Raw genomic sequence first — 14,003 nt, 5'->3', positions numbered from 1 at the left:
ATGAAATCTGGGAAGAAGGCGTCATCAGTAAACCCGTTTTGATTGACAGACAGGCCTTCTAGTCTTGAAGCTTATAAACAAAGTTCTGCTTATTCACTAATGCCCCGTTTTCTCCCTGCTTACCACAAAAATATATACAAGTGAATAATGGAGCATAAAAGGAAAATCAGAACCGAAAAATGGTAAACTCTAATTGTGTGAATTATGCGAGTTTAGCTCTGAGCTTTAGGACAATCACTATCACACTCATTTGAAAAAAAAAAATTTATTGGAGTATAGTTACTTTACAATGTTGTGTGAGAGTCTCCCATACAGCATAGTGAATCGGCTGAATATATACATATATCCCCTCCTCTCGGGATCGCCTTCCTCCACTGAGTGGAGTTCCCTATGCTATACAGTCCGTCCTCATTAGTTATCCATTTTCACACGTAGTAGTGTGTATACATCAGTCCCAAGCTCCCACTTCATCCCACCCCTCCTTTCCCCTTGGTGACCATACATTTGGTCTGTACATCTGTGTCTCTATTTCTGCTTTGCAAATACGCATTATTATACCAGAAGAAAACAAAAGAATAAATAAATAACTGTTCTTGTTTTTAAAATAATACACTTTTATTTGAAAAGTGTAAAAACAGTTGAAAAGAAATATGCACAAAATAAAACAATGATCATCTGTGATATCAACTATTGCTAATGTTTCATTGTAGGGCCTTTCAATAATTTTCAGGAATGGATATCATTTGAATTATGTTTACACTGTCCAGACTTCTTTTTTCACGAACAGTATATAACAAGATTTTTTTTCCCTCATTAGTCTTCCATTAAACAACCTAACAGAGAACTCTTAAAGATCTCTCAAAGGTGCTTCACCATCACTGACATATTTTTAATAGTGTCATGTGTCGTTATGAAAGGGAACTAGTATCCACTATGTGCCAGTTATTATATAAGCCTTTGTTGTTTTATATTTAGCCAGAGTTGATAAAATTAAAGAGAAAATTTTATTAACTGGCATCTCCTCTGGTGCACTTGAAATGTAGCCAATTTCATAAAAATTCAGCTCACATAATTTTCAAGAACATATATGTAGCTTAGCATTTATAAGGAAGAGCGAGAAATGCTGAAACACCCACATTAACTAAAGGGAAAGAATGCCTGAGTTCCCTCACGTGCCTGTGCCTAAGGCTCAGAAAGGTCTCGGCCTGCTTTCTGGATAGCTTAGAAAGAACTTCAAGGCCCTTCTCTAGCCTCCTAGCCATGGGGTAGCAAACATCAGGCAACACGTAGAATTCGCATTTTCTGTCAGTCCTCATTTTACTTTGTCTCACAGAAACTTCCTTCAAAGTTGCAAATTATAGAAGGGAAGTAGGGGATCGCGGAAGAGCCCTTGAGACCATGGTCTGAAACTGCAGTATACAAAACCACCACTGAGATAGCCAGTAGGAAAGATTCCCGGGCCCCATCTTCAGAGATTCTGGCTCAGTGTATCAGGAGTAAGGCCCCAGGATGCAAATATCTTCATTGTGCCATTCTGATGGTTTGGAAGGAACTCCTTGTTTAATCTTCCTTGAACGTTGTTTTCCTAACTCCTGAAATCGCGTAAGTCTTTGTTACTCAAAATTATTTTTGTTCTATTCGGTTTTGGTTTTGGCCACATTGCATAGTCTGTGGGATCTTAGTTCTCTGACCAGGGACCAAACCCACATGCCTTGCATTAGTAACTTGGAGTCTTAACCACTGGAATGCCAGGGAAATCCTGTGTTTCTCAAACTTGAATATAAGCCCTCTTTAGGGTTTATGAGTGGGCCAGTAGATAATCAACAAGAGGTATCTCCCTGGAGTGTCTGTTTTATGCAAAGCTTTGAGAAAAATTTGTATGTAAAATGTAGCATGGGTCAGAATATAAAATCTACTTGAATTTTTAGAATAAAACAGACACTTGTAAGAAATTCCCCTCATAATTTCAGGGGCCTCTATTTACCTTCCTTTACTATTATAGGGCATCTTTGGTAGAATATCTTAATTAGGATGGTTTATATTATAACTCCTGATAAATGCTGATGTAAACAACTAACGGTGGAGCAGGTGTAAATACAAAGTGCCTTTTTAGAAGATAATGTGATTGAATGACAATTCTTTAAGTGTTCTCTTTTCTTATTTAGAAAAGCATTTCTGTGTTGCAGATGAACTGTCTCGCACTGAGCCCAACTCGCCTCAGGTGCCAGACTGCAGTTCTAGAGACCATCAGCAAGGTAAGCCCCCTCTACACCAAGCGCTAAAAGCTAAGACGTCCTCACGTTCTGGTCCATATGCCACTGATATAAGGAAGACAACTGATGATTCCATATCTAAAGTCCTAGACTGGTTTAACCGAAGCTCTCATTCAGATGACAGTGTGGCATCTCTCCAATATCCACAAGAAGTAGAGCCCAAAGAAAAAACAGACTCCAAGCCACAGATTGCTGTTGCCTTGGTGACAGATGACACCAGTCAAGAAGGAAATGGTTTGAAGGCTCTACTACCCACCAAAGTTGAATTGACACCTGTGGGACCTGATTCAACATTCCAGGTAGAGGAACATATGCTGCCCTCTGGATATTGCCAAGATAACAATGTGCACATCAAACCCAGATCTATTAATTTGTCCCCACAAGGGAAGGAAAGTCCGGGCATGTTGCAACCATTTGAAATCTACAATCCAAATCAAGAGAGTAAAACTAAAGACTATAGCCATGGTTCAAAAAACACAGGAAAAGCAGTTGGGGTACTTCTTCCAGCCAATAACTGTTCCTACAGTGTTCACAAAGGATCTCATGCAGAAGACCAAGTTCTATGCAATATTAAGGATGCTGGCAGCTTAGGTGAAGAAGAACCCAAGCTTCATGTTGATGAAAAAAATACAAGAAAGTCAGAAGTAAATTTTGACTCTTCCACATTTATCCAAGAGCCGAGTTTCAAAGCCCACGTAAAGGCAGAAAGCGAGAGCAAAGGAAGAGATACTTCCATCCTAAAATCTTCTTTAGAACCAGAGAATACTGAGTCACCTCCTGGGGCTGCCAACAGTAAATCTCCTTGGAAGAAGCCTGAGGTCCAGTTACCAGAAGCTGGTGAGGTTCCCCAGAACCGAGTACAAAGAGAGAAATACAAAAGAGTGAGTGATAGAATATCCTTTTGGGAAAGTACAAAAGCTGCCATTCATAAAGAACCCACATCTCCATTTAGTCAGGAACGACCTTCTGCTAAAGCATGTCAGCCTGTGATGTCCATGGACAGTTTACCTATGGACCGTGGTAAATGTAATACTCAAGTCACTGCCAAACAAGTAATCCTAGATAACGATGGCCAAGCAGCCCATGTCTCCGGTTTTTATTCCTCAATGAAAGCTAAAGAGACCAGGCCCCAAATATCAGGTCGATCCAAAAATGATCGTTCAGCTGACCAGTCAGGCACAGTGTCTCTCTTTCAGAATAGGACAACTGAGCCTCTAAAAAGATTACCAGTGACAGACAGTTTGCATTCTGAAAAGGACATTACTTTCCCACCATTGCAACATGCTTCAAATGTCAGGAGTGAAATGCATACCTCTTTGGAGAAAGACAGATCTCTGAATCCCAACTTTAAAGTTATGTCCTTACAAGAAAGAATGAATGAACCCAATATAGAACAAGTCTATAATCACTCTCAATTTGAGAATTTGAGAAGGTTTTGGGACTTAGGCACCAATGCAAACCATCAAGATAATATTGAGAAGAATACCACCACAACAAGTCAAAAAACCTCTGTGCTTTTTAATAGTCAGAAACACAAAGAATTCAGTGACGTGACATCATCAGGAAACAGTACCCATGAGAGAGAGATGATTCTAAGCCAGAAAGAAATTCCGGCAAGAGAGGAAATAGAGAAATTAAATTCAAAGGGCACACTCCAGGTGTTGCCAGATGACACCACATTTCCATGGAGACCACCCAGAAAGTCCACTCATCAGTTGCCAAGATATGAGTCATCAAAGGAAAACATGGGGAAAAATACTGAATGCTTTGTTACCCCGCTGTTCAAAAAAGAGAACAATAACTCTGACCAAGAGCTTGAAGAGATTCAAGAATCCATAGTGAAAACAGGTGTTTCATCTAAAGACTACAAAGACACACTTAATGACAGCTTACAGAAGCTGCTTTCTGAAGCCTCATCACCAGTCCTCCAGCCTTCTGGTGGAAAAGTTCATGAAAAACAAGTGTTTGAACCAGATGTTTCTGAAAATAGGACATGGCCTCAGAAGACAGATTTTGCTGATCCTGAGGAAGAAGCCAAAAGGCCTAAGGAGATCAGTAATGATCATATAGACAAAACAGTAGCTCCTCCAAAGCCCTATTTGAACACTTTGACTGCTAGTCTGGACAAATTCCTGAAGGAAGCAACTGGAAGCCCACACTCTCCCCCACAAACCAAATGTGGACCCACCGTCGCTGGGATCAACTCAGAGTCTGAAGAGAGTAGCGATGATGAAAACAGGATAGAGCAGAGTCAGAACACGTCAGCTGATGAGAGAGAAAAAATGGCTTCCTTTCCAGAGGGGACAGAAATTTGGGGAAACATTACTCTCTCCCAGGAAGCTCAAAGTGGTGAGTGCCAGCTGAACCCAGAGAACTTGTTCCAGACGGCTGCAGAAGGCTCTCATCCCCTGGATCAACCTTCCTGTCTCCACAGAAAGGGTTCTTCCGGGGATGTGGTCCATTCTCCCCAAGATATGCCTTCTCCCAGGGATGCCCATCCTTCTCCTCAGGATAAGACACTGCTTTCTCAAAGGGAAGTTTCAGAGACTATAGAAAAAGTTATTCTTCCACCCAGACCTGCATTGAATGATGTAAAAGCTATATTACAAAAGCTACTTAGAGAAGCTTGGTTGAGTTATCCAACTGGGCTGGAAGTAGTTTCTGGAGAAGTAAAAACAGAATTTCCTAAAGGTGTACAGGTAGACAGTAGCGCCCCAAATTCTCTGAGAGTTATCCCACCACAGACAACAGTGAACAGCATAGCTTCAGACAGAAAGGATTTTTATTCCTTCAGTGTAGTTTCTGATGAAACTCATAAAATGGGATCTTATTTAGCTGCCCAGATGTCTCCATCAGACCAAACCCTTAGCTCATCTGCTTGTACTGTTGCTCGGTATGGCAAAGAGTTACCTCAGGAAGTGACAGGAATTGTGAGAGAAATGATTATTCAGCCTAAATCAGAGTTCCTTGAATTCAGTGTTGCCTTAGAAGAACTACTGAAGGAAACAACTGAAACCCCTAGCGCAAAATATGCCAGTGATAACAAGGGGTCTTTATCCATCAGAGTTAGTGGGTGTTACTGAGGTGCCCAGGCAGGCTGCTTCTGAATTCCATCCTAAGGAAATACAAGAGACAGTAGAAAAGTCTGAGGCGCCATCAACTACTGAGAGTGCTCTTGATATTGGTTTGGAGAGACTCCTTAAAGAAACATCTAACGGTCCTTCTTATCAGCCCCAAGTGTCAGTGAAGGAAGAAAGTCCTGAGAAGGAACCGTTAGAGTCAAAGCAGGCCCCCTTTTTACTGGTCAGCCTCAGAGGCCTTGGAAATCAAACGTTAAGAGTAATGTTTTCAAATCTCAAGTCAACCTACGTGATAGAGTGTTGGGAAGAGACAAGGCTGTGACTGGCTTATCAGATCTCTGTGGTTCTGAAAGTGGGGTTGAGATCCCTGGAACCTCACAACTTTCCGTGGATCACGAAGTAGGGACCACTGGAACTATAAACCCCCCAGAGGAGAGGGATAGTGAAAGTGGGATTGCAGTGGTTCAAAGAAAGGGCTTTTCAGGAGCCTGGTTTCAAAGAGGCTCCTGAAACAATTAATATGCCAAGAAATAGGCAACCCATTCCTCTCCTGACAAACAAAGAAAACTCTGCAAAAACAAGTCAAGTTGAATTGATTCTGGCATCACTGTTTAAGAGACTACAGAAAAAGGAAGAAAAAAGATTTCTCTGACTCTGATTTTTCAGATAGAAACATTTGTTCTAATGCAGAAAGCTGGAGAAACACCTCCAGTGAGCATTTTGAAGTTTTTCACCGATTGGTTAATGAGTTGATTTCTGTAATGCTGACATAAAGGATGATATAGTTTTTAAAACTGGGATTAATTTGATAATCCCAAGTGGTGCTAAGTTTGTCTTTGTACTTCAGTTCTCCCTAGATTTTCTTAATAAAAAGCTACATCTCCTCTTATATTCTTTAATCAAATGAGTTGCATAGAGATAGCGTTACCCATCAGACAGTGTTTCAGAATCTGATTTTATTCTCCCTGATCAACGATAGAATTTTCAGATTCCAAAGATGTGTTTTAAAGAACTTTTGGGGTTTAGAGAGTACCTCTGAGACATCCAAGCAAGCTTTCCTCTTGGAAAGAATTAGAATTTCCTAATTGGCAGTCCACGCAGCAGGCTCCAGTAAGATTTGTAGCAAGAAAGTGCCGCAAGTGGGCATAGATTGCCCTCTTAGGAGCAACGTGTTTCCACAGTGATGGCTGAGTACCAGGAACAAGGTGCAGGGCTGGAACTTGCCCTCAGATACCTTGAACTGCTGTGGGGTTTGTTTTTTAATTTTCTCTTTTTTTGCTGCTCTCTCCCTTCCATTTCCGATTACCTGCAGAATTCTCCCTTCTAGGCTGTGACTCAGTGTGATGACCTCACCTGACCACACCTAAGGGCCTGGCCTGGCCTGCTGCATTTCTTTGGCTCCAGCCTTCGCTGAGTGGAGATCTTCATCAATTACCATGTTCATCTAAGTGGACTTGGGATACTGGTTTCAGCCAGGCTCTCAAAGAAAGGGCTTGTCTCAGTTTGCCCTTTGGAGCAACCTGACTATTTTAGGAGAGAAAGCCAGGAACAAATAGGGATTAGAAGTTACCTGGTTAGAGTGATGAAATAATAAAGGATGCTCCCCGGCTGGAACATTTTAACTAAAGTTGCACAACAACTAGTGTTGATCACCTTCCTCAGTAGAAAATTAATAGAATGTGTCATTTCCTAGCTCCCTTCGGTCTCAGTAAGAACAAATGAGCTTCACTGAGTGGCTCATTTGTGAGGTTTGGGTTCCTTTACAAGTAGCCATAGGGTCTCTTATTGAAAACTGACCAGAGAATCCACCTATAATCCTAGTTAATGAAGCTGAATCCTCTTTAATATTTGTTTTTTTTTTTTCCATTTATTTTTATTGGTTGGAGGCTAATTACTTTACAATATTGTAGTGGTTTTGTCATACACTGACATGAATCAGCCATGGATTTACACGTATTCCCCATCCTGATCCCCCCTCCCACCTCCCTCTCCACCCGATCCCTCTGGGTCTTCCCAGTGCACCAGCCCCGAGCACTTGTCTCATGCATCCAGCCTGGGCTGGTGATCTGTTTCACCCTAGATAATATACATGTTTTGATGCTGTTCTCTCGAAACCTCTTTAATATTTGTAACTGGTGGGAAAAGGAAAGTGAAATACCAGTCTCTGCAAGAGTATAAGTCAGCATTTTAAACTTACTGAAGTAGATTTAACTAAGCTACCCCATGAGTTACTAGGGTAAATGGGCCTATGTGAGGTGAAGGGCTTGTACATTTACACTTAATTTTGAAGACTGTTCCTGAATGTGTATAACTGTGTTTAAGTATACCAGCATAACTGATTGAACAGCAAAAAACCTATCTAGAAAAGAAATAATCAATATAAATGATTACCCAGACAGAGCCCAGAGATTTTTAAATTACAAGCCAAGTAGGAGGTATAAAATGGTGCACGGTGTGTGTGTGTGTTCAGTCATGTCTGACTCTTTTGTGACCCCATGGACTGTAGCCTACCAGGCTCCTCCGTCCATGAGATTTTCCAGGCAAGACTACTGGAGTGGGTTGCCATTTCCTCCTACAGGGAATCTTTCCCAACCTAGGGATTGAACCCGTGTATCTTGCATCTCTGGTATTGACAGGCAGATTCCTTACCACTAAGCCACCTGGGAGGCGTAGTTTTCTAACTTCTAACCTAAATAATTACTTTTTAAGTAAATGAGTTGGGTGGAGTGAGAGTAGGGAGGAGCCTGACAACAAGGCCACCCCAATTTTGATGAGCAGCCGAATATGTTGGACTTGTGGCTGAGCTCTTAACCAGCCAATACCGCAGTATGTTCATTTAATAAAGGGAGGAGGGAATGCTGAGAGATTATGCACATGATTCATGCACTGAAACATATTAAAGTCACCGAGAAGGTCCGTAGTAAGAAAACTTTAAAATTTGAACACTGAACATCCCGAATCTAATTCATCTTAGAATCCATTTACTGGAGAATGCTTATTAACATTGGGCAGAACTGGGATGCACTTCAGGAAAGTGTTGTCTAGAGTTGTTCCCAAGTGGATTGACTCATTAATGGAATCATTCATGGATTTAGCAAACAATGTCGAAGTGCCTCTTGCCTGCCACTGTTGTAGGCGCTAAGAATATAACAGTGATGAGTGACAGTACTCAGACCAAGGCTTATCCATGTTGGAGTTTTCACTGTCAAAATGGAAAAATTAAAGACAGTCTAGAGAAAAATATTTATAACATTAGATGCATTTAAAGAGCAGTGCTTATTCTCCAGTTATGCCCTTTTTCTTTTTTCCTTGTGGTCGTAAAATACCTTTCATTTTTTATAAAATGAAGACATTAGTAGTTAATAGAGACCAACCTCCCCCACTTTAAAATGCTTTCTATTTTAAAATAAAAAGTTGACCACCTCAGGTCATTACCCAACATTTTGATGGAAAGCTTACTAGCTCATGAAACCAAAGAGTCTATATTTGTTGATCTGGAGAATTCACCCATCTGTGTACCCAATTATATACAGATGTTAAAACATCTGAATCCTGCCTTCTATGGTTTTCAGCTAATTATTTTAATGCTTCTAAAACCATTTTGTGGCTGTCTTCAAAAGCTAGAAATGAAGGGGAAAATTCAAATTTTAGAACAGAACAAATCATGTGCCTAAAATAGAGGTGTAGAAGACTAAGACAGCATGTTGCTGTTAATGTGGTCATTATGTCAATTTCTTCTCTGTATCATTTATGCTTACCAATGTTTCTTGACCGGGGAAGTCATTTAAAGAAATGACTTCCCTGATGGCTCAGTGGTAAAGAATCTGCCTGCCAGTCCAGGAGACACTGGAGGTGAGGGTTTGATCCTTGGGTCAGGGAAATCTCTGAAGGAGGAAATGGCAACCCACTCCAGTATTCTTGCCTGGAAAATCCTGTGGACAGAGGAGCCTGATGGGCTACAGTCCGTGGGGCAACAAAGAGTTGGATACAACTAAGCACGCACACACATGCACTAATATTCTTTAGTGAAGAAATTTTATTTTCTTCTGTGGACTGCCTCATAAAATGGGTAAAAGTATGGAGGCTTATGGCATAATACCTCCTTTCCACCTGCCATTTCAGTGTCCATTGATTTATTAAGAGTTTGATTATTTTCTTTTTCTGTTTGTATTGTGCAGTATTCATCGGTTTTGTCTTGTAACAGGTTCAGAAGAAGAACCCAGTCCTGTTTTGAAAATTTTGGAAAGGAGTGCTGCTAGGAAAATGCCTTCCAAAAGTCTGGAAGATATTTCATCAGATTCATCAAGTGAGAATGAAGTGTGCCCCACTGTCCATGCCCTGATCTAAGCTTAAAAATGCTCATGTGCTCTTCTGTGGCCTCGCTGCATGCTGTTGTGCCCTGAACCCCTAAAGGAGGGGTTAACAGATGAGAACAGCTTTTCCCAATCGAGCTAAACAGGCTCAGCCAAAAGTGGTTGGAACTTCGCTTTTAAAATAACACATGAGGTTTGGTTACAAGTACACTAGGTTTTCTTGAAGAATCCCAGTTTGAATATTTATTCAAGTACACTGAGTTTTAAAAGACTGTGGTACCTCGTGGTTCTAGTGGTAATAGCTGACATTGATTGAGCACTGCGTGCCAAGACGTGGCTAAGTGTTTTATGTGCATGATCTCATGTAACTGGCATAGGCAACCACATGGGGGGTGGGGGTGGGGGGAAACAAATCGTTATCCCCATTTTACAGATGAGGAAAGTAGAGTTCAGAGATGTAAAGTAATTTGCTTCATACCATGCAGCAGAGCTAGGACTCAAAATCAATAGGCTGTTATCAAGAGCATTTATAAGGTGATTGTATTACATATAACTGCTTCTTGTCTGATAAATTTTTGCATGATATGGAGATGAATTCATCCCTGGCTTCAGGGACTTTGCTTTCTCTTTTATCCCTTATTTCCACCCATTTCTTTTGGATAGTGAAACTAAAAGCTCAACGACTGCCTGACATACAACACTCCAGGCACACTCTTCCCCACTGCTTTAATTGGTGAAGGATTTCTAGAGTAGTAACATAAAGCATAACGTATATAGGGACTTGTGAGCCAGACAGATTTAGAGACTGTGACTTCTAGGGGGGTTGTTCTTATTCTTTCTAAGCTAAGATGTACCCCTGGGATTACAGATGGTCATGAGGAAATTTATCAAATGCAAGTTAACCACTGCCAAACTCATAGAAATTGATCACTTTCATGTTTGGAATATTTCTATGCATCTGCAGTTGACACTGAAAAGTTTCTGATTTTAAAAAGGAAAAGGAAAAAGAACAAGCTATGCCACTAAACAGTTCTTAAAATTCAGAGATTTTCAGGGCTGTGAAGGCAGTATTCCCAATTTGGAATGCAGCCCTCACCCCACCAAAGATCTTGGAATCTCAGGGTTAGAAGGGACCTTGAAGGTCACCCATTCCAAACTCCCCCTCCAATGCAGGAATTCCCTCTAAAGCCTCAACAGGTGGCCAAGCCCCCACATCCGCCTGAATGCTTCCAGAGAAGGCTAGTCCAGTCCTTTGTTGTTCAGCCCTAATTGTTCTTTCTGATGTTAGTGATGGACCCGAAGGGGGAAAAAAAAAAACTTCAGCAACAATTGTCCAATTTGGCAAACCTCTAGCCTGAGAAGCATGGGGCTATTGCCATGGTGCAGCTTTAAAGTACTCAGGAATGTGTAGGGTTAAAAAAAAAAAAAAAAAAAAAACCATCAGCTGACGGGTATTCCTGCACGCTCCCTTCCAAATACCGATACCCACTCTCACACTAGCCTGCCAAGATTCCACTTAGCAGCTGGTCCCCACTTACATCTCTTCAGTTGACTTCCCAAGCAAGGCTCCCGGAGGCATGCACAAATGATGATGCACGCCCAGAAATATTTGTTAATGACCGTGGGTTTGGGAAGGTGTTAGTCATGGCTAGCATCTTATCCTTTCCAGAAGAATAGAGAGGCTGTTGCAGCCCCGTGCTTTCTCCTGCTGCCGGCCGACTGCTTGCTCTGAGCTAACCCTCTAACCCTTGGGAGTCCGTGTGCAGCAGTGCGCTGATGGAAGCTGCATCGGGGCTGAAATGGGAGCTCCCGCTATGGCACAGGCTCGAGTAGCTAATCTAAAGAGAAAGTATTTGGGGGAAGACATCTTGGTTGCACCCCTCACACGGCATCTTGACTAATTGCTTCCAACTCCAGGGGCTTCCAGGGACAATCTCATTGTTCTTGCTCGCCAAGGGTCAGTCGTGTTAACCATTTGTTAATTTCTCCTGCACAGATCAAGCCAAAGTAGATAATCTGCCAGAAGAATTAGTACGTAGTGCTGAAGATGGTAAATATCTTTATGTATTTGCATGTCTGTCTGTGTGTTAAGTTCTGGGGTGGTTTGGGTGGTCACCCGGACACAGCTATTAGGATAAATAGAAGAACGTCACTTGTCACTATGTGATGAATGGTGCCTAAGTGGTTATAAAATGGTTCTGACTTGGTGCATTTAATACTGTTCGTATTCTTAAGGTTTCTGCTGGTGATACTGGTGTGACGATCTCATCAGAGACCCTTGGGAAGCAAGGGTTTCTAAAAATAGGAAATCGTATTTCTATGAGCATGAGCAGATTTTTGCTACTCTGACTTGCAGAACTCCTTGTGGAGGCAGGGAGAGTGGCATGGGTTCCTGGGTTAAGTTATTCCTGTATTTGATTTTCAAGTCAGCATATAGATCTCTCTAGATTTAACTGGTAAAGATTTAAGATCAAAGGAAAGGGTCCCAGAACAAGACTGGGTATCTTGCCTCTGCTTACCTCAATAACCAAGTATAGACCAAGGGTGAAATTGACTAATTCTGAATATTAAGGAGCCAGAAGGTCTTGCAGCTTGTCTGTGGATCAGGCATTATACTTGGTTCAGTTATAAAATGAATAGGGTAACCGTGGGGGCAAGGATAGAAGTGAGTCTGATTTTTTTATGGTTCAGCATTTATGCAAATATGTAATTTATACTTGTATGCTAGAATTTTGTTTTCTAAGTTGCTTTCACTATAATAATAAAAATGTATGTTAGCTGAGCTTTCTCATATAAAATGAAGCAACAGAGCTCCTCAAAGGTCATTCCTTACTTTTATGTAATGGTTTTGTCTTTTATGTTGATAACCATTTCATTGAAGTAGGTGGGGCAGCGATTTTTATCTTCATTTTACGGATAAGAAAAGCTCAGAGAAAGGAGGTGATCTTTCTGAGCTTTTGTAGCTAGTCAGTCAGTGAGAGGGTGAGGATGGGAACCTCAGCTTCACTCCTAGCCCAGTGCTCCTTCTCTTTTCCATGCCATGGCTTAATGAGTAAGAGGAAAGACACTGAACATCTATGCTGGATGTTGGATTTTTAGTTGAACAGGGGACCTCAAAGAGGTTAAGGAAGAATTGCATTGGAGAATGGATGGAAGCAGGCTGAAAACCTGTCGGATGTATTCTGCAGTCTTAGTTGTGAAACTGACATTTGAGCTTTACTTTCATGTCTCTTTAATCTTTCTGTTAAAATGGTATTTATTCTCAATGTTGCTCTTCTGAGTAGATCAAAAAGCAGATCAGGAACCAGACACAAATGAATGCATTCCAGGAAGTGAGTAGCAGGATCTTTCTCACAAATGACTAAATGTTGCCACTCTACATGGTGTTAAATGTACTGAAATAACTAACCCCATTAACAATGCAGCATTTATTATTGTACTAAACTCTTACAGCTTACAAAACTATTTCATTCTGACAAGGGTTTTATTTATTAAAAGTATTTTACTACTCTGTGTTAATTCATGATTCTACTGAGGGATAGTTATATATTTTTAAAATTATATATATATATATGTATGTGTTATATATACACACATTATTGCTGAATACTATTATGCTTTTGCCAGTCTCCCTGCTCTTTGAGTCTCTACTTAAAATGATATCACTTGGCAGTATTGTCTGGAGTACTGGATCTCCTATGGCCTCTACAAAACACTATAGACATGAAACAATTTATAATGTATTTGGACCTAGGAAAGGACTGTACTTTGACAATTAGGATGTGGTATGGCTGTGTATGCCTCTCTATGTTATCTATAGAAGCAAATTTTTTAATGCCCAGGGTTTAAGCTCAGAGGTTCAAAACAAAAATAGTGTAGTTCAATATATAAGGCAAGTGAACCTCTGAATCTTACGTAGTAAATGTACGTGGCAATATGGATGGATCTAGAGGGCTTTATGCTAACTGAAGTAAGTCAGAGATCACACATATGTGATCTCACATACATGTGGAATCTTACAAAACAAAAACAACGTGCAGACTCAAAGATATGGAGAACAAATGGTGTTTGTTGGGAGTCATGATGGATGAAAATGTGCAGGGGATCAAGATAAAAAACAAATCATGGGAATGTAATATACAGTGTAAGGAATATGGTCAATAATATTGTAATAATATTGGGGACAAATAGTTACTAGACTTATGGTAATCATTTCATAACGTATGTAAATATCCAATTACTAGGTAGTACACCTGAAACTAATATAATACTGTATGTCAGCTATGTTTCAATTTTAAAAAAGAAAAATGTATGCACAATTGTGGTAGCTCATGTGC

The 14,003-nt window shown here is 40.7% G+C and overlaps 1 protein-coding gene across 8 annotated transcripts in view; it reads left to right on the top strand.

Moving 5' to 3' along the window:
* The window catches only part of SYTL2 (synaptotagmin like 2), a 119,144-nt gene that overhangs the window by 86,522 nt on the left and 18,619 nt on the right, over window positions 1-14,003 (top strand). For 2 of the 8 annotated variants that reach the window (XM_061120037.1, XM_061120051.1), the window contains exons 7-10: window positions 2,187-2,255; window positions 9,558-9,659; window positions 11,663-11,716; window positions 12,951-12,998. In XM_061120037.1, coding sequence (XP_060976020.1) covers window positions 2,187-2,255; window positions 9,558-9,659; window positions 11,663-11,716; window positions 12,951-12,998 — 273 coding nt within the window. The other 6 variants (XM_061120020.1, XM_061120011.1, XM_061120025.1 and 3 more) reach the window with 4 other exon arrangements.

This window comes from Dama dama, chromosome 2 (assembly GCF_033118175.1).
Source record: "Dama dama isolate Ldn47 chromosome 2, ASM3311817v1, whole genome shotgun sequence".
Lineage (NCBI taxonomy): Eukaryota > Metazoa > Chordata > Mammalia > Artiodactyla > Cervidae > Dama > Dama dama.
This window is presented reverse-complemented; position numbering and strand designations above follow the sequence as displayed.